The following is a 19823-nucleotide window of genomic DNA, read 5'->3' as shown; positions in this document are numbered from 1 at the left end:
AAGCGACAATGTTCAATAAATTTTCACATGATCATGCATAGCTAGCATATATATTATTATTGCTATTATCTGTGGTTATCAGTTCCTTGCATGTGGCCAGCCTTCATCAGAGTCCATCACAATCACCACAATTCCAGATTTTCTGAAGGACAGCACTCGTCCTTCCTATTGGATCCCGGATGAGATGATCACCAACTGTGTGGTGTGCGATGCAGAGTTTGGGCCACGCCTTCCCCTGCACCACTGCCGAGCATGTGGCCAGGGTGTGTGTGATGTCTGCTCTCCTAACCTGCAGGCTGTCAAGGAGCGTGGATGGGACCACCCGGTTAGAGTTTGTAACAACTGCATCAAGTAGTAAAACAATGGATTTCAAATATGACTAAATTGTTTTCTGGATTATCATATTTTAGAGTTACCGGTAGGAAAAAATATTCTCAGGAATATATGATTTTAACCAATTGAAAAGATTGCAGATTCATGTTTTATTCATTTATATTATTATTGTCCTTCACTTCTTTCAGTTTTATCAACACCTAGAGTGGTATTGCATGAGGTTATAAGTTTATTTAACTTAAGTTATACAGGCAACCCTTTACTTTACAAACAGGTTACATTTTTGAAAACCCTTGCTATGCAAAATTTCATTGTGCAAGGCCATTATTATCGACTAAATGAAGTTTTGGGCCGTATTCTTAAATCAAACTAATGTAACCACAGTCCCCACACATCCGACAATGATATTCTTAAACAACCATCGTGCCCGTGGCTACCACAGTTCCGACAGTCACGAAGGGTGTATTCTTATACGCCACCTCTGGGACCGTGGTACTGATCAAAGCACCAAATTGTCGGGAGACTTTGTCGGGTCCGTCACCCCTTCTCACAAATATTGTGGGGCGTGTTATTTTGTCCCTGATTTGCAACGTCTTTGAGGATACTAGACATTCAGAACACTTCTGCTACTCTCCCCGAAGTGTTAAGAGCAAGTTGAGTAAAAAGCAGTGCCTCATATTCATCAAAACAAGCAAAGAAGAGAGATCGTCTTCGCTGCCCCACCAGGGGGCCCAAGCCCTCCTGGACCCCCACGGATCCCAACATGATACTAATCATCTATGCTCCACCGGTAAAACTAGACAAATACAACAATATATGAGACCTTACAAAGAAAATTATTCTCTTGGGGTTAAAACCAAATAAATAGTGATGAGTTGAAGTTAAATAATCATTCCGTAATGTTTATAACACATTTTACATATAGCTACCATTTGCAGAGGCTATGAAATGAATACTAAAATAAACAATTTCATCTTATAGAGAAAAGCCTCCTGAACACGATGGTGTATACAGATTTTTTATAAAACGCCAAATAAGTGAAGCATGGAACTGTTTATAAAAACATTTCACGTTATCCCTTGTTTGCTCCGCCGGGGGTGGGTGCGAGGCTATATTGGTTTGTGGCAGTTTGCGGGCCTCGTTGCCATGACAACCTTCGCCTCGCCTTGCTTTTCGTGTGGCCACAGAAACTCCCCTTGCCGCTCTCGCTAGCTTTCTCGTTCCCTGTGTGGCTGTGGCCTCAGTGAGAGCCAGTGGCATTGTTGAGTGATGCTGTAATTTCCCAAGCCTCCTTTTTCTTTTTTATTATTGCATGATTCGTTCTTCTGTCAAGTACTACTACTCGGTGTCTCTACAAGCTCCAGAAGTAGAGCAACTTCATTTTGGGATGAATATCGCTTAGTTTCCTCCTTTGTTGACTTGAACACAGCGCGCAGGGTATCAGGTGCAGTCGGCGTTTTGACCGTCAGAACGTTGAGATAGACCGAACAACAAGGGATATTGTTACAAATTAAATTTTCTTGTGCTGCCAGTGTTACCAAATCCCACCCGACAAATCCGAGTGTTTAAGAATATGCAAATTGTGACAACCCGAACATTAGTGTCGTTGTCGTTGCCGATTTCGTGAAATTTAAGAATACGGCCCTTTGTTCTAGGATCCCGATTTTCCTCCATCCAGCAATATTAACCCTCTCTCCTCACTCTGAATCAGTACAGGCAGTCCTTGAGTTATGGTGGGGATTGGGAGCGACAGTCTGGTCGTAAGTCAAAAAAAAAAAAAAAAAAAAAAAATCAATGTCCTGCAGCAGATAGAGAAACGTTGCCACACTTCGTACCCTCTCCCTCTACCTCGCCTCTGTCCTCATACTCTCGCCTCACCTTAGCCCTGCAGTTAGTTGACTCTTTATACTTACAATGTTTTGCTATCAAGTTTTGCCAAGATGGTGGCTGAACAACTGTCTGGTTTGACTAATCCCCGCACCCACCTGCAGGGAATTATGGGGGCTAATGGGTGAACCAAAAGTAGCTGAGACTTGTACCTGTGGAAATAACTGGGTAGACTCACTCCACCCTTGCTCGGCTCATGTGACACCCAACTGGTGTCTGCTAGATATAGCAGTATGATTGTATAGCAGACTGTAGGCCTTAAAACTGGTTGAATAGTAACTAGCAACTGCAATGTGAATAGTGCTGACAGCTTGAGTTCCAAGGGCAACTGAGGGTTAAGGGTGGGTGGGCTGGCTCAGCCCACCCACCCTTACCCCCTCCTGCCAGCACGTGAGGGCTGAGGATGGCAGCAGGGTTGGGGTGGGGGTGGAAGGGGAGGCACCAGAGCGCTGTGTAAATAAACAGCTGCTCTACCCACAGTCTAATCATTCCTTAACTAAGTATTACTAATATTATTGGCCTGAGCGAAAGTTGCATATGTCGTAACTGAAGGACTACCTGATTTGGGTATTTAATGACTCCCATTTCCTTAATTTACAATATCTGTGATTTAACATGCAGCTGACTGCCCCCCCCCTCCAGAAAAGTAACACTGTTGACTTGAAAGGAATTGCAGGAGGGTGATTTGCACTGGCAGGCTCACCTGTAGTCTGGATGTTGTGGAGGCTTGCCTGCTTTCTAAAATGATAAAACCAACCCTCTCTGGAAGTAAACAGATTTAATGGCTGCTCACCCTGACAACTTAGCCTAGATATCACTCCACAAAGGCCTTGGCAGTGACCACGGTAGTACAGAGAGTCTTGCATCAGTGTAAGCACAGGGCATTTAAGAAATATTTCATGTGTGGTGGTGAGGTACGTACTGTGCTGTTTTGGGTGGTGGGGCAGAAGTGAATAGTGAGTGTTTCCATTAATGGTGCTGGGGGGGGGATAGGGGAGGCAGTAGGGGAGGGAGGAGGGCTGTTGGCAGACATTTGCTAACTGACAGCATGCCTAGTTTTGTTGTGAATTTTGGTGATTGTTAGGTGAGAGAAGTGTTGTAAAATGCAATCCTTGTTTAACCCCTAAGGGATGCAAAAAATCCAATAGGTGACTGGATAATGCAAAAAATAGCCAGTTTTCAAGTACATTTCTCGTAAAAACTCGTTTAATAAAAGTTTCACAGAATTTCAAGCCAATTTTGATGGTTAAAATGTTTTGTCAATCGTTCTTGCAATTACCCCGGAAATTATGGGAAACTGAAAATAAGCTGAATTTTCAGATTCATTAGATAACAAATTTCATTGAACAAACGTTATAGATATCGAAGAGACAAACACAATAATGTAAAAGTTGATGAAAACTCAATGTACCAACATCAAGGAAGGTCAAAAGTAGTGCGATATGGCATGTCCCATACATACATGTAGCTAACTGCATCCTTCAGCAGCTTTGGAACTTTCCACAGCTTTAGTGCCTGATTTTTGGGCGGTGCAGTGAGTCCTATGTGCTGGGGTGTTCATCATCTGAGTCGGAAATTTTTTGAATGGGCAGGGAAGCGCGGGGAGGTGGGGCAGCTGGACAAGGGACTTGTGGCTTGATGGGGGTTGAGTTGAATCCCAGAGCCAAAGTACCACTGTCAGAAAGGTCAGAATCTGACGATAAGAGCTGTGGGTTGTCTGCATCCCATTCATTGTCACTGGACACGGTAAACTCACTATCCAAGAGAGCGTCCCTTATCCATCACAACTAGCCATGTGACTGGGCCTTTAAGCCTATGTATGAGTGTATTTAGGCCTAAGATTGTTGATTAATGTATTTCAGATGTAGAACAATTGTGAAGGTCACGAGGTAACAAGGGAAAGAAAATTAGACGAGGCGTTCGCGTGCAGGACATTCGTCCTCTTACAGAACTCACCAATATTTCAGCCTTTGGGCCACTCATCCTTTAGGGGTTAAGCAATTTTTTGTTGGATTAATGTTCACAAAGTGGGGGTTGCCTGCACTTCAACAATTTACACATTTAAAAAGTTTTGCATTCACTTCATATAATAAACCATCTTCTATTTTTTTTTCTAATTTCTGAAACTGCTAATGATTGGCTACAGAAGCAGGAGCTGTAAGCAACTAATGCTGCACATACTCAATCAGCCACTGAAACGTCTCATCCATGTAATAGTTTATTCAGACTACTCATTAATATTGTTTTTATTCATGTGGATTTCATCATCTTTCCTATTTTTTCACTGTAGTCTCACTTCATACAGTCTTCCACTGATTCACTTTCTCTTTAATTCCACCATTTAGTTTTTACTTTTTTAAATTTTTTCTTAAGGCTGAATTACTATTCAGGTCATCTTCAGAAGGACACTTACAGTGATGAAAACTAAGCTTTAATGTTTACTATTTCAACAAGTGAAGGACTAAGGTGTCAGTTTGTAAGTATGCTTAATGTTTATGGGGATCATTCATTACATTGTAATTTGGAAACAGTAATCAAGGATAATCATCAGACATAATTTACAAAAGTACAACCAAAGCATTGTAAATTGCATGTTAAAGGAGTGGGTCATGTGAAACCAGGTGCTCTTGCATTGGTACTGGATGCTCCTTAACCTTGTGGAAATCATTACTCTGTTGTACACAAGGAAAAAACATGCCAAGGCAATTCATTTGTAGATATTGATCTCACTTCTTATTTGAGATGTGTTCAGAATGAAGAAAGGACTGTTAGTTGGGCATCGAAGAAGTAACACATAATGTCCAATAATTGCTGCTTGACTGGTATGTGAAAGTAAAGTTGGGGCAAACACTATAGAGGCAATGCCCGGCTATAATGTGACTGTTGTACCTTGGAAAATGGTAATTTGTTTGATTTCAGAGTAGCCAGTTTCTTGATAAATATGTTGCAAGGTGCCCAACCAGATTTTTGAGGAAAACAAAGCAGTTTATATTTCCTACATGTGTGTGATGTGTTGGTCTGGAGGCGTGGCGGGTCTACCAGTTACCAGACCAAATAAATAGAAACCAAGGCAATAGTTCTAGTAATATAATTGTTTATATAGTGTGAGGAATACATATATTTGTTCACTACCACTAAAAATGCAGATATAGAGCCTATATAAATTTTTTCTTATGTTATTGCTCACACTAACCCTTACTGGTCTGTTGTGGAGTCACTTGATTACACTGATGTATGGATAATGCACCAGTGTTCGTCTCAGACGACATTTGTTTAGAACACAGACTGTTGAGTATATTTCATGAAAAAATGTGATAACCAATAATTATAATCCCTTGAAGTTCCAGTAAATATGACAGCATTTTGATATTGTTTAAAGTTAAATGTGGTGAACATGATCAATAACTCAACCCTGATGTTCAAATTGCTGTCTTGGCCAGACGTGTGCCAGTGTCCACAGGCCAGCATCACCTTTGGGGTGTGATAATTTACATCCCACTTGAACAGAGCACTGCCAAGCTTGAGTCAAGCACAAAACAGTTTGTGCTTGACCAATATTTCTAGAGCTTGGCTGTGTTTAGCTTAAAATAATATCTGTGTATCGTGTCTGGGTTTTCCTTTAGTTTGTCTTCAGGATGTGCAAACTTTTGTTTCTGCATGGTGGTGACCACAGAAATGTTGAATCATGCAGATTTCTGGTTAGGAAGCATTTAAGTCTTTCAGCAATGGTATTTTTTCTTATAGTGCAACACTGGATGAGGCAAATTTATGGCAAGATGTTTTATCAGACAAATGAAGTATACAGTATTGGAAGGGGAAATAACATCCAGAAAGTAGACGCTGCACAAAGGGTAGTCATGATGGTGTAATTGATGTGTTCCTGGATGTCTCAACACCTCACTCTTGATAGTGTCACATCTGTAGTTATGTAGTGTGTATCCTTAACCAGGAAAAGTGTCTTTCAACAAAGAATAATTTATAAGCATGTGTAGAATTAATAATAATCCAAAGCATAGCTAAATGTGCCTGAAAACTGGCAGAATTTATAGGATATAATATTATCACACAAGTGCAGTGCATTGAATTTTAAAGTCAGGAATACATGAATACTACAAAACTAATCAAGACATTGGTGATCCAAATAAGTTTTCCCCAGTGTGCCATCTGAATTTAAGATTGTAAAGACACCTCTGTAAGGTAAGTCTACCTACAGCAGGCAGGAGCAGAGTAAGAATTGTAGGGTAGAGGCTAGGTAGGAGTATGGTGGCTAGTCAACGGGCAGATGGATTTAGTCAGGAGCATGTGATGGGAGATGTGAAAATTTGAACATTGCTTTGTCTTTATCATACCTGAGGCATTTCATGCAATCCGGGTAAGGCTTCTGGGCTAATCAAGGCATCAAAAGTTGGCTTGGTATAAATTGAGTGTTGACTATCCCAGGCATGTCAGTCACCACACTCATGCTTCTGAGGCTGTTTTGTTTACTACAGTGGTGATGCTCCTCGCAGTCAGATTGTACTCTCTCTGTGAATGTTTTTCACAAGCTTGCCCTCCTTGCAAAGGATGCCTCATTACTCTAGTTGATGATCGGTTGTTTAGCATTTTAATTTATTGATATTGGTGTATTTGATTACTTCTTGTCATGAGTAAATGATCTTAAAATTAATCTTTACTTCTCTTTGGCGGTTTTAACATTTTTAATAATGTTTTCATATTTCAGTAATTTTTTTTAGACCCTGTAATGCAATGGGAAAAAAAGTAAAAATATTCACTCAAGACCCACACTCTTGGCATGGTAGTATTAGGAAATTTAGTGTGTTGGTGCACTACACATATAGTACATGAGTGTTATATACTTCATGTTTTGTGATATTCTATATTTTATAAAGATATGTACACATTGTTCGTAGGAGATTTTTATGAGTCCATGAGAACTGATGACAGAAGTTAGCAGTGTTTGAAGGTGCCAATGCCCTGCCATCCTCAGTCCAGCGGAGTTGTTCAAATCAGATTCCTAATGGGTCATCATGACATTATTTTTTCTCATGTGCTCAAATATGTAAGATATTTTCAAAACGATGATAATGGAGTCATTTGTATATAATTTTTATAATCAAGATTGTTCATTATAATAGTATATTTTTTTGTAATTTTCAGTGCATATTCCTGTAAGTCATGGAAGTGAGTTTGATTGTATATTTCTTCATTTTATGTATATGGATCAATTTATGGAAAACTCCTTCCTTTAGTTATTCAGTGCTGCACTATCCAAGGAGAACCTTTGCCACAGCCAACACTAGATCCTGCCACATTGTTAGGCATCAATTATTGCTGATCTTTTTTTCAGGTGCTGAAACCCAAGTTACCAGCAGCTATTGCAGGAAAGTATGTTTTTCATTTTTCAGGTGAAATGATGCTACATAGTCTTCTGAGTCTTACTCTTCTTAAGAAGTTGACTTGAGCACAGTATGTTATTTAATGTGCTGTTTTGGTAGAACTCTGAAAAAATCCAACAGCAGTTTTCAGATCAGTAACTTTTGACATTGCTGACTGGTTAAGTCATTATCAAAAAATGTTCTTAATGGGACTATATTACAAGCCATGCAATGTTAGAAATTTAGTAAGGTACTTAGTTAATATTCATTGATTAGCCCTAGATAGATCATTACAGCTATGTACCCTAGGTAGGGTGATAAGAGTGTGCTACATGTCCATGTGAAGGCTGCTGTGTGGAAAGTGTAAAACTGCAGATTTCCAAACAGAGCAAAGCACTTGGCCACACAACCATCCAGCCTCAATGTTCATGTTAATATAAGTTTGTTTTGAACAAAAGATCACTTCCATTCATGAACGTGTTATATATGTTTGTACAATAACCTATCATGGAGATGTGTTGTTAAGCTGTTGGTGAGGTTACTCCAAGATGAAAAGTGGAGCTAAACCTGTAACAACAAAAAAATATTGGTATAACCCATCAGATTTTTTGAGCTGTACATTTTTTTGTCAGAAGTTTTTCTTTCTGGTGGTATGCCCCATATGTGCATACAGTTGCCAGAACTAATAAGTCATTCCATTGGTTCCTTGGCTCGCTGTGTAATAAATGATTTGCTGCTTTTTGTTACTGATCAAAGGATTTGTTTGATGTTCATGAACTTGAACCACATTTTTCATGTGACAGACCCTAAGTATCTGTGGCCATGGACAGATGCATAACAGTTTGCTGCACCACAAATTGTGTGAAATGTACGTAATAAGTAACCTTCGCTGTTTGAAATATTATAGAAATTTTATCAAATTTGATCTGTAAACATAGTAAAAAGTTAACATCATAATGTATATATAACAAAATTAGAGCATTTTGTCAATTCTTACCAGGTTGTGATGGTAAGTCTGTGAAGTTTTCATACCAACTTTTGGAAATAAAGATTAAAAACATACCAAAATTGTATCATATTTTTTGTATTTCAAAGTATTCAGTCATTGATCCTCTATCTAGCCAGTGATACCCCTTTCCAAGTTTGTTGTTGTTGGGGGCTTCAGGGCCAGTGATTAGTGCCTGATGAGGTGGGGGGAGGGGACAGAACCTTGGGAGCACCTCCTTGGCCTGGCTCAACAAATTTTGTGTGAACTTGACCCTCATACTGTTTCCTCCCCTTCTTCATCATTCTCTTCTCTGCTCTCCACTATCTCCCCTTTTTCCTAAGGTGTGAGAGCCATGCCAAGGGAATGCACCACATGCTCAGCAATGAATGGCCCGAGTCATGGTGAATCCTTTATTCCATTGCCTGTACTCCTCATGAGGGTCTTGATGAGCTGACTATATAGTTCCTCCCTCCCCCCTTCTTAACCCTTTAAAGCCTACATCTGATGATCGGCAGTCACCGTGCATAGTGTGCAGAGTCCTACGCTTACCAATCAGCTAGCTGTCAAAAACTGGTGCCAAGTTGTCTTGCCTCTTTACTGGTGTGAATGGGATGTAGTTGTATCATCCTCAGACCATCTAACACTACTACTCAATTTTCTGTGGGACTGACAATAAGCACCATCTTTGGGTGGAGTAGGTTGACTTTGTCAGCCATGCCATTACTGGTAAAGGTAAAGTTGGGTGCATATGCTAAAGCTGCTTGTGGCTGCAGTGTTCATCTCTGTTGCATTGGCCCTTTGAGGCTGTGGTGGGAAGAACCCAATACCACTGGACACAGGCCTGTGTGAAGTCTGGTACTGTCACATTTTAGCTTCCCCAGGTTTCCCCAGGTAGCTACATATCAACCAGCTTAAAAGGGAAAAAGAACAGCTGGGTGAGCTGCAACCCAACAGCCCGGGCCAAGATTCGAACCCAGATCAACAGGTTTGAAGCTGCTCCATAGAGCCGCTATGCCATTATTGTCTGTTTGGTAAATTGGCCATGATGGACAGTGTGGATTAATATTTATGGCAATCAACTCACCCTAAGACCTGGGAGGATTTAACACATTTGAGTCTCAAGAGGACTTACCACCCTCAACCCCACCTCCCCTGTGGGTGTACCCTCCTCTCCTCCTAAACAACCCTGATCATCCTGTTTTGCAAAATTCTGGAAATTCCTTCTTTCAGTACACAAGAGGTCCGTTTGCTTTTGCCATGTCCCTGGCCATGTAGGTATTTACAGTAACAGTCGTGTTGATGCACTCTGCTGCTGTGATAACATAGCCCTGTCTTACAACCACTCAGGCTCTGACTCATCCTTCCTTGAAATGCCTCTTATTTTGCTGTTGGGAATTTCACTGGTTTGACCTCTGGTAACAAACTACATTCAATCAAACTATTTATCTCGCCATGGTTGGATCAGTGCCACACGAACAGAGTGGGAAATTGTACCCACAAATCAGCATATGTGATACTCATTCTCCCAGTCCTGTTTGTAATATCACTTTCTCTGTCCACCATGTCTTATGTTTTGGCCTTGGTATGCTGATATAGCTCTCCCTCACCCAGCACTCTCCCGCCATCCCTGTCTTTGAGATGTTCTAGCAGAATGACCACACTTTTCTTTAAATAACAATTTCTTAACTTCTTTCCTATTATAGCTTACAGTTCTTTTCTCCCTTACTGTATCACCCTCCCAAACAGTGTCTTTTTTTTTCCTTCACAAATTTTTTGTCACCTGATACCGAGGTTATTCTGACAATACATGAACTCTCAGGTTTACTAAGTAGTCTTCTTTAGGCTGACATAGAAAAACTATATTATTCTAGCAAACAGTCAGACTATGCTGAGAAAGTCTTGCACCATGACTTGAATGTTCATCAAGTAAACAGCAGTGGGAAATCTGAAAAAGTCAACTACTGACATATAATTCCATCACGTTAAACATTAAAAGATCCCTTTCTAATATGTAGGGGTTCATAGGCCAAATGTTCATGATTTCAGTATATTTTTTTTCACACATTTAACATAAATGAAAACAGGAGCAAGATTCTTTACTGAATGCCCTTAGAAAAATTAAGTGATGCACCTCTGGGAGCAATGTGACCAGATGTGAAGCACAACCCCTTTGTCAGTCTGTCCAAGATAACATGATTAACATACATTTTATCTAGAAACTACCAATTAAATGCATTTCCACTATCAAAAACAATCAGCTGGCATGCCATATGACATGCAACAGGGGGGACATATGGAAGGAACTTATCTATCATGTTAATTTGAACAAACTTATGTTAATTAAAATACTGGCATGATCTTTAATAGGCTCAGGTCACTCCAATATAAATATCAAGCATTGTGTTCTAATTGTACAGCTTGGTAAAGGCAACACAAGAGGGCTGATGAGATTAAGGGGACAGCTGGGGGTTAGGAAGGAGTCTGGCAAGGGACAGGTACCTGGAGGCTGGCACTACTCAGGGGACTTTGAGAATCGGAAAGAGAGTAGGGCTTGATGAAGGAGCTGCTAAAGGATTGACAAGACAAGTATTAGGGGATGAGGAGGCTGCTGGGAGCTGAGGACTCTGAAGGATGTTAAAAGAATATGAGGATTACTGATGGGTGAAAAGTCCCCGGGGAATGAGGGGTTTCAATGAGGTGAGAAGGCTTGCTACAAGCTGAGCCTGGGGAGGATGAAGGAACTGCAAGAACAGGTTTGAAGTATATGCTACAGTGAGACAGTGATTCTATGGTTGCATTCTTAGCACATAAAATATTTAGTGTCAAGTGTCAAGTCATGAGGGTGAGAAAAAACAAACAAAAGGGTTATGAGATTACAGACCTACCACAGAGGAAAATGGCATGCAAGATATTCTTTTTTGACACATAAACTGTTACTTTCCTTAAATTCATCAATGGACTCAAGCTACCTATAGTCCACTAATAATGATGAAAAAATATTCACTCTAAAATGTCCATTTCCTTTAGTTTTTTCTACAACTTAATAAAACTTTCCACAGTGAGACATGAAACAAAGCCATGATTTATCCAATTATTTTACAGATCCAAATATAATTTCTGCTATAATTTACAGACAATTTCTGACCTGACTACTCCCTCTATGAATGTCCTTTCTAAATATCATGTCTCCATTACATTTTTTTCCTGGAGTAATTCCCCATTTAAAGCATAACCATGTCTTTTTTCACCATTACTCATTTTCTGCCATATGACTGCATTCCTCTCACAAACTTCTTGATCTCATTCCATTCTGTATCTTTCTTTGTTGGCTCTTTATCGTCTCCCTCTGAACCTGAACCTTCCCCTTCCTCCAATCCTTCCTCCTCTGTTGAACATTCCCCTCCTATTGTAGTTGTTGTAGTGTCGTCCGCGTCCATCAAAGTACCTCCCTCTGCCCCTGCCCCTGTACCGTCCATCTGAGCCTTCCCCCCAGTGGCTGTGCTCCCTCATCCTGTCCCGGTCATCTCTGTACCCATAGCTCTCGTCCCTGTCCCTGTACCTGTCGTGTCTCCTCTCCCTGTCCCTCTCCCTGCTGTCCCTGAGGAGGCTGTCGTCCCTCTCCCGGCTGTGGTCTCTGTACCGGTCTTGATCCCTGTACCTGTCTGAATACCTGTCTTGGTCTCTGTACCTGTCTCTTTCCCTGTACCTGTCCTGCCCTCGGTCGCTGTCTCTGGAGGACTTGGGGCGGTGTTCGTCTTCCGAGTCGTCGTCTGAATCGGAGTCCAGGTGTTCGTATTTGTCGTAGCCGGTGTCTCTTTTCTCCTCCTTTATAACCACTGGGGGAGATTCTGTTTTCTCCTTCACCCGGCTCTTCTTTGCCTTCCTGCTATCCTCGTCATCTGAGTCATCGCTACTACTGTGTGATTCCTCCTTTACCTTCTTCTTCCTTTTCTTCTTCTTCTTTTTCTTTTTCTTCTTTTTCTCATTATTTTCAGAATCATCAGAGGACGACAGGCTGCTTGAGGAGGAGGAGGAGGATACCTTTTTCTTCTTCTTCTTCTTTTTCTTTTTCTCCTTTTTTACTTTAACTTTCTCACTCTTCTCTTTCTTGATTACAGGCTTTTCTGAAAATTGTTACATACACATGAGATGCAAGAAAACAAAAGAATACTACAATGAAAACAAAACCAGTAATGTTCTTCAATGCCAATTTCTCTAAATCGGAGTATCAATTTCTAAAGGATGTCTGAATATTTTGTTACTACTGAGTTACTACAGTACCATCTTGAGTTTCGCGCTCGCTTTGTTCCGAAGGTATAGCGCTAAACTCAAGCATCGCCAAACTCGAGATATTGAAAACAATGAAAAATTGCTTAACTGTTCTGACCTGTGGATTTTTTTTTTTTTTTTTTTTTTTTTACATGTGGGCTATGGCACTGGTAGACTATCCATCTGGGCCTGATGGTCAGCCCTGAGCCCGTCATGGCGCAGGCAACTGTTTATAGTGGCGCCATTATAACTGGCTCATGCTGCACCCCGGAGCTCCCTTTTTTTTCTCCTTTACCCTTGTTATCTCAAAATACGTACCTTGGAAAAAGGAAGAAAACAGGAAGAGAGAACGGGTCGTTTTAAAGCCACAGATGAAGCCTTATGACTGGCTGAGCTCTGAAAACACGCTTGTGATTCGCTGGGAGTCCGATGACGTCACCTGGTCAGCGGCCTCGCTGCCTTGGGGCAGTGTCACACTGGCCGTTTTCCTCTAACCGTTGTGGCTACTGGCAACACCCGTGCGCCCATCCAGGAGCGAGTTGTCGGTTGTCCGTAACCTGGTGTCATACCAGGCCTTTTTCTTCCCACCGCATTGGCGGCAGCTTGGGCAACCAGCAACTACAACTTTTCCTGGTGTGTCACACACGACCAAAGTCGGTTGCTCATATCCACATCCACAAAGCACTTGCCCTGTATTGACATGGCACCGTCTGCTACAGTAAGGGCTGTCGCGGCTTCCGCTGCCATTACCCAAGTTATGGACTTGTTGCTGCAGTTAAATGGAAGGAAAAAGCTGTTGTGGGTGTGGCGTGTCTGTGGTTCCTCCGTGCCAGTTTTCATTGTCACCATTGCGTGTGAGCGGCCAACTCACCCATCTAGACTCTGACCACATAAACACATGGATAGAGTAACAAAGACACACACACACACACACACACACGCATACACACACCAGACTCATCATGAATCATAGCAGATGTTTCTCACAAACAAAAATGGCTTTGCCATGTCCTAGAGTGTGTCAGAACTTATTTGGTGAGTGGTTCGTACAAACCAAACATACCCAATGGCAAGAAGAGAGCAGTGTTAAAGATGACTGCTCTCTTCTTGCCAAGAGCTAGGTTTGGTACATGTGAGCTACTCACCAAATACGTTCTAACACACTCAAGAAATGGTGAAGTCGTTTCTGTTTGTCAGAAACATCTGCAATGGTTCCTAATGAGTCTGGTGTGTGTGTGTGTGTGTGTGTGTGTGGTGTTATTCGATCCATATGTTTATGTGGTTGTGTCAAGATGGGTGGGCTGGCCACACACGTGCAGTGGTGACAATGAGAACTGGCGTGGAGGAACCACAGGTATGCCACACCCACAACTGTTTCTTCCTTCCATTTAACTGCAGCAACAAGTCCATAACTTGGGTAATGGCAGCACAAGCCGCGACAGCGCTTACTTTAGCAGACGATGCCATGTTGATACAGGGCAAGTGCTTTGTTTACGCTGTGGATGTGGATATGGGCAACTGACCTTGGCCGAGTGTGACGCACACTCGGAAAAGTTGGAGTTGCCGGTTGCCCTAGCTGGCGCCAACGCAGTGGGAAGAAAAAAGCCCAGCGTGACACCAGCTTACGGATAACCGTGAACTCACTCCTGGTTGGGCGTACGGGCGTTGCGCGTAGCCCCAACGGTTGGACGAAAACGGCCATTGTGACACCGCCTTAAGGTAGTGAAGCTGATGATAGGGTGGGCGTCGGCAATGACATCATCGGACTCCCAGCGAATCACAAGAGTGTTTTCAGAACTGTCAGCCAATCGTAAGGTAGCCGCCTTCAACTGTGGCTTCAAAACGACCCGTTCTCTCTCTCTCTCTCTTGCCATAGCCACAATGTTTGGAGGAAAACATCCAGTGTGATACTACCTTTAAAGGTAGCGTGCGTGACACCAATGGTAAGTAGACGTGACCCGTACGTGTCAAAGCAGCGCGAAAGTCGGAATGGTAAGAATTAGGACTAAACGCGAAACTCAAGAGAGTACTGTAGTGTGCTTTGAAGTTTTTTTCCAGAGGTTTATGATTCAACAGATTCAACAAACCTAAATGAAGTTCACTACATGTTAGGATTCCCTTTAATTTGGGAACACTTGCAAGTATATATATATATATATATATATATATATATATATATATATAGGTAAATATATATATAAATATATATATATATATATATATATATATATATATATATATATATATATATATATATATATATATATATATATATATATATATATATATATATATATATATATATATATATATATATATATATATATATATATATATATATATATATATATATATATATATATATATATATATATATATATATATATATATATACAGTTAAACACAGTGTCACTATGCATTCCTACACCTTACATAATCACTAGGTTTTCTACTTGGCACATGATACTAAAGAAATTTCCTGTATTGTTTGGCACATGATACCAAAAAGATTTCCTGTATAGTTTGGCACAGGATACAGAAGAGATTTCCTGTATCATTTGGTACATGATACAAAAACAAAAGAGATTTACTGTATAGTTTCCTCAAATTTGTTAGCTTCTATATGAACACCAAATGCTATACAAGAAATTTTTGTAGTCTCTGGTATTTGGTTAAGGAACTTACAAACTTGCTATGTTGAACTGTGGAACTGCCCTGATGTTATTATGCCAACCTACCTTCTTTCAGTGGTGGGTCTTCCTTGGTGTCAGGAGAGGCACTGGGGGCCACCGCCTGGGGGGCACAGCCCTCCAGAGCAAGTTGCTGCTGCTCAGGCATCATGTCCTCGGTCATCTTGGGCACCTTGTATTCCTCCACGTGGTCCACACGGATGGTGCGCCCAGCAAGCTGTGCGTGTGGGATAGGGAGGCAATGTTACATCAGTCTTGGTCATGCATGGAGTCAGCATCAGCAGTCATGTCTCATTATTTCAAATCAAAGACTATTGCATTATTCTAGAATTTCATCAGTGCTTCTAATGTTAGTGTGCATGACAAGCATCTTCATTATTTCACATTCAAACAAACTAGAGTGTACAGATACTGTTATATCAGTCTCTGAAGTGAGTGTCCTTAGTTAAATTCAACACATTTAAAGAAGAAGTAAATCTTACATGGCTATTCTGTCCCTCAAATGTCTCAAAGCACAAAGATAGACAAACCTGGTGCAAGTTGCCCCTGAGGAGCACTCTGGTACTACTGCCACATATGGGCTACACAAGGCAACAGGATGAGGCCCTCCATACCACTTAATCATAGTCATAAATAAAAAATGAGTCATTTTTCAATTCGTACTCTGATTCCATTGAAGTTATCCACAGCGAGGATTGTGGAGCGTTGATCTTCGTAACACAAGAAGGCAAAACCTTTGCTCTTGCCAGTCTTTTTGTCTCGGACCAAATTGATGTTGACAATCTGGTGGAAAAAGCTTCATGACTTCCCATCCCAGATAAGGCAGTCCTTTTTTTATAATTTCAGGCATAAATATCATTATCGTGTGGCTGCATAGGTCTGAGCTTATTCAATATTAGATATTTGCTCTCTTTCATAGCAGTCATGCTGGAGCAGTAACTACTATCTGAAATTTAAGATATAAAATTAGTAAAGGAATATAACTTATTTTATCAATATGACATTTTCCGTTGGACATTTAAACTACTTTTGTACATGCAGATACATGACCATAAAAGAATATGGTGACAGGACTAATAAATTCATTATTACACTGAAGATCAGTAATGTATATACATAAAATACTCAAGTAAATTCAACATATTAATATCATATAACTATAACTGAGTACATCAAGAAAGTCTGCATGCATTATATGACATTATTTCATGTATATCACAGTATTCAAAATAAACAGAAGTCTCCTTACGACACACACACACACACACACACACACACACACAAGCACACAGAACCAGCTATACATACCTCGCCATACTGAGAGAACACACATATAATGTCTCCCTCACTGAGCTCAAAGTTGAGTCCCCCAATGAATACCCAGGCACTGTCCCTGTACTGCTGGTGCCATGAGTGCTTGAAGTTGACACCCAACTCCAGTTCTCTCTCACTCAGCTTTTGAATGTTCTTGACATTCCTGAAAGAAAATTAGTATTAGTTTTAGGTCTCAGGTGAGCTAGTGAATCACTGTATATGAAGCAAATGACTAACTAAAACTGTAGTGGAAGCAGCACTAGAGTAGGTGGTCAGTGCCAATATATATAAAAAAACAACAAAAAAAAAAAAAAAAGTCATGCAAATTTATGAAAGAATAACTAGGTAGGATGAGACATGAGTTGGCAGAACTGACAACAGAACAGGAAAGAGAAAAATTTCAGTATAGCACATCCTCCAATTTTAAGGATTAATCAATTTATTTCTGGTAAGTTTTGATGCATTTAGAGTTTATCTCCTATGGTAATCATTTCTCTCATAAATCTGTAGTTTTTTCTTTCCCCCTTCCCACCCAAAATATGTGATTTCTGAGAAACAAATAATGCAATAGCAACAAATCAAAACTCACCAGCAATGAAAGTTGTACCCTGTTGCAAAAATGTGATACATGGAACTAATTCCTTAACCTCATTACTTTCATATATATATATATATATATATATAGATATATATATATATATATATATATATATATATATATATATATATATATATATATATATATAGCCACCCCAAGACACACCTCCCACCCCAACATTCCCCTGAGATCACATCCTACCCTGCCCATCACCCAAATATTTCCATGCACCTCCCCACCCCCCACCCCAACATTCCCCTGAGATCACCTCCCACCCTGCCCATCACCCTAATATTTCCATGCACCTCCCATCCCTCCACCCCAACATTCCCCTGAGATCACCTCCCACCCTGCCCATCACCCTGTCACCCTAATATTTCCTTGCACCTCCCACCCTGCCACCCCAACATTCCCCTGAGATCACCTCCCACCCTGCCCATCACCCTGTCACCCTAATATTTCCGTGCACCTCCCACCCTGCCCATCACCCTGTCACCCTAATATTTCCATGCACCTCCCACCATGCCACCACAACATTCCCCCGAGATCACCTCCCACCCTGCCCATCACCCTAATGTTTCTGTGCACATCCCACCCCGCCACCCCAAGACACACCTTCCACCCCAACATTCCCCTGGGATCACCTCCCACCCTGCCCATCACCCTGTCACCCTAATATTTCCATGCACCTCCCACCCTGCCCATCACCCTGTCACACTAATATATTCCCGTGCACCTCCCACCCTGACATTCCCCTGAGATCACCTCTCACCCTGCCACCCCAACATTCCCCTGAGATCACCTCCCACCCTGCCCATCACCCTAATATTTCCATGCACCTCCCACCTGCCACCCCAAGACACACCTCCCACCCTGTCCATCACTCCATCACCCTAATATTTCCATGCACCTCCCACCCCGCCACCCCAGGACACACCTCCCACCCTGTCCATCACCCTGTCACCCTAATATTTCCATGCACCTCCCACCCCGCCACCCCAAGACACACCTCCCACCCTGCCCATGACCCTAATATTTCCGTGCACCTCCCACCCTGCCACCCCAAGACACACCTCCCACCCCAACATTCCCTGAGATCACCTCCCACCCTGCCCGCCACCCCTCCGCCCTTCCGCTCCGGCAGCCCAACATTTTACACACCCTAATTTTATACCAATGCAGCTCCTCCCGCCCATGACCTTGCTCCTACTGCTGCTCCGTTATCCCCGCCAGCTGCCCTGAAATACTCACGTCAAGGGGTTCATGGCGGCGCGGAATATTAGCGGGAAAAAGGCCGCGCAGGAGAGTGTTTGTATATGGCGACCGATGTTGTAGGAGTCCGCTCGCAGCCGCAAAATAGCTCGCAGTGAGAGGTACAACTTCCTTACTTCTTCAATATTTCACTCATCGCTATCGTTTACTTGTCCTGTTTCTGCTTTAATTCGTGGCACAAGCATCAGAGCAACACTTTTCACCAAGATAAGGCTTTATGACAAACGAATAATAGGTTATATTATAGACAGGATTACCCCACGTTGATTTTCACTCAGTTCTTGCCAGTTTGGTCTGGTGGTGTATTGTTTTCTTGTGGGCAATAATAACCATCACAAAGATCACAGATGAACAAAACTAGGACAAAATAAGGCAAATTAACATGTTTTCCAGCTGTGCATTCCCCTGTGCGCATGCGTAGTGGATATCAGAGCGACTTCTATCTGCAAGGAAGTATTTCTCGCAACACCGGAATGGCAGGTATGTTAAAAAGTTATCAGATTGTCGTACCTAGCACAGTTTTTTCCAATTTCTGACCCATAACTATTGAAAATGACATCAATGATTAACGGTTTCAACGATAGCTGTAATTGGCTATCGTTATTTGTGTGGATGCGTCAGTTGATGTGTGATGTGTAGCGGGTAAGTGTAATGTTTTTGAGTACGACAATCTGGTAACGCTGTACAGTTGCCAGTCGCGCCATTAAAAAAGTCTGGATGGATGGATGGAAGGAATATTACCATACATTTGTAGTTCATAGTAAAAACGTATTTTTCTAACTATTCTAGCGTCACTGTTTCTAGCATGTACGTACACTATAGGAGTGACTGCTGTATGTTTTTCCCACAGACTGTTTTTTTCCTATTGCCCGTGAAACATTTAAGTAATATATGCAGTTTTGATAGTTAGTGGTTAATTTTGACGAGATCATAATATTCAGATAAGTGTTTTCTAATGTTATGAAGTATCTTTGATGTAATATGTGTTTGAAGGGATTGTTATTGCAGGGCTGAGCAGCGTCATCAGATTGTCGTACTCAAAACATTGGATTTATCAGCCGCACACGCACAAATAGCGTTATCCATCACAGTTATTG

At 41.4% G+C, this 19823-nt stretch overlaps 2 protein-coding genes across 6 annotated transcripts in view; one reads left to right on the top strand and one right to left on the bottom strand.

Moving 5' to 3' along the window:
* Positions 1-11920, top strand: part of LOC127009003 (zinc finger FYVE domain-containing protein 1-like) — a 35799-nt gene extending 23879 nt beyond the window's left edge. For all 5 annotated transcript variants that reach the window (XM_050881578.1, XM_050881582.1, XM_050881579.1 and 2 more), the window contains exon 16: positions 138-11920. In XM_050881578.1, coding sequence (XP_050737535.1) covers positions 138-355 — 218 coding nt within the window. In that variant the 3' untranslated portion in view covers positions 356-11920. The remainder of the gene's footprint in view (positions 1-137) is intronic.
* On the bottom strand, positions 10615-18853 carry LOC127009005 (RNA-binding motif protein, X-linked 2-like). Its single transcript, XM_050881583.1, has 5 exons — positions 18706-18853; positions 16851-17019; positions 16206-16325; positions 15591-15759; positions 10615-12707 (listed from the first exon to the last, which is right to left on the bottom strand). The coding sequence occupies exons 1-5, from the start codon at positions 18717-18719 to the stop codon at positions 11917-11919; spliced, it is 1263 nt and encodes a 420-aa protein (XP_050737540.1). The 5' UTR covers positions 18720-18853; the 3' UTR covers positions 10615-11916.
* Between the last annotated feature and the right edge of the window lie 970 nt (positions 18854-19823).

The sequence above is a fragment of the Eriocheir sinensis genome, chromosome 39, assembly GCF_024679095.1.
Source record: "Eriocheir sinensis breed Jianghai 21 chromosome 39, ASM2467909v1, whole genome shotgun sequence".
Lineage (NCBI taxonomy): Eukaryota > Metazoa > Arthropoda > Malacostraca > Decapoda > Varunidae > Eriocheir > Eriocheir sinensis.
The sequence above is the reverse complement of the archived record's forward strand: the minus strand, read 5'-3'. Positions and strand labels throughout refer to the sequence as shown.

Excerpts from the sequence above, each read along its gene's own strand:
- LOC127009005 (XM_050881583.1), bottom strand. Across the intron at positions 15,760-16,205 it reads ATAACTTCAATGGAATCAGA|CTTGCTGGGCGCACCATCCG; the intron begins GTACGAATTGAA and ends CCACACGCACAG. Across the intron at positions 12,708-15,590 it reads AGACCCACCACTGAAAGAAG|AAAAGCCTGTAATCAAGAAA; the intron begins GTAGGTTGGCAT and ends AACAATTTTCAG.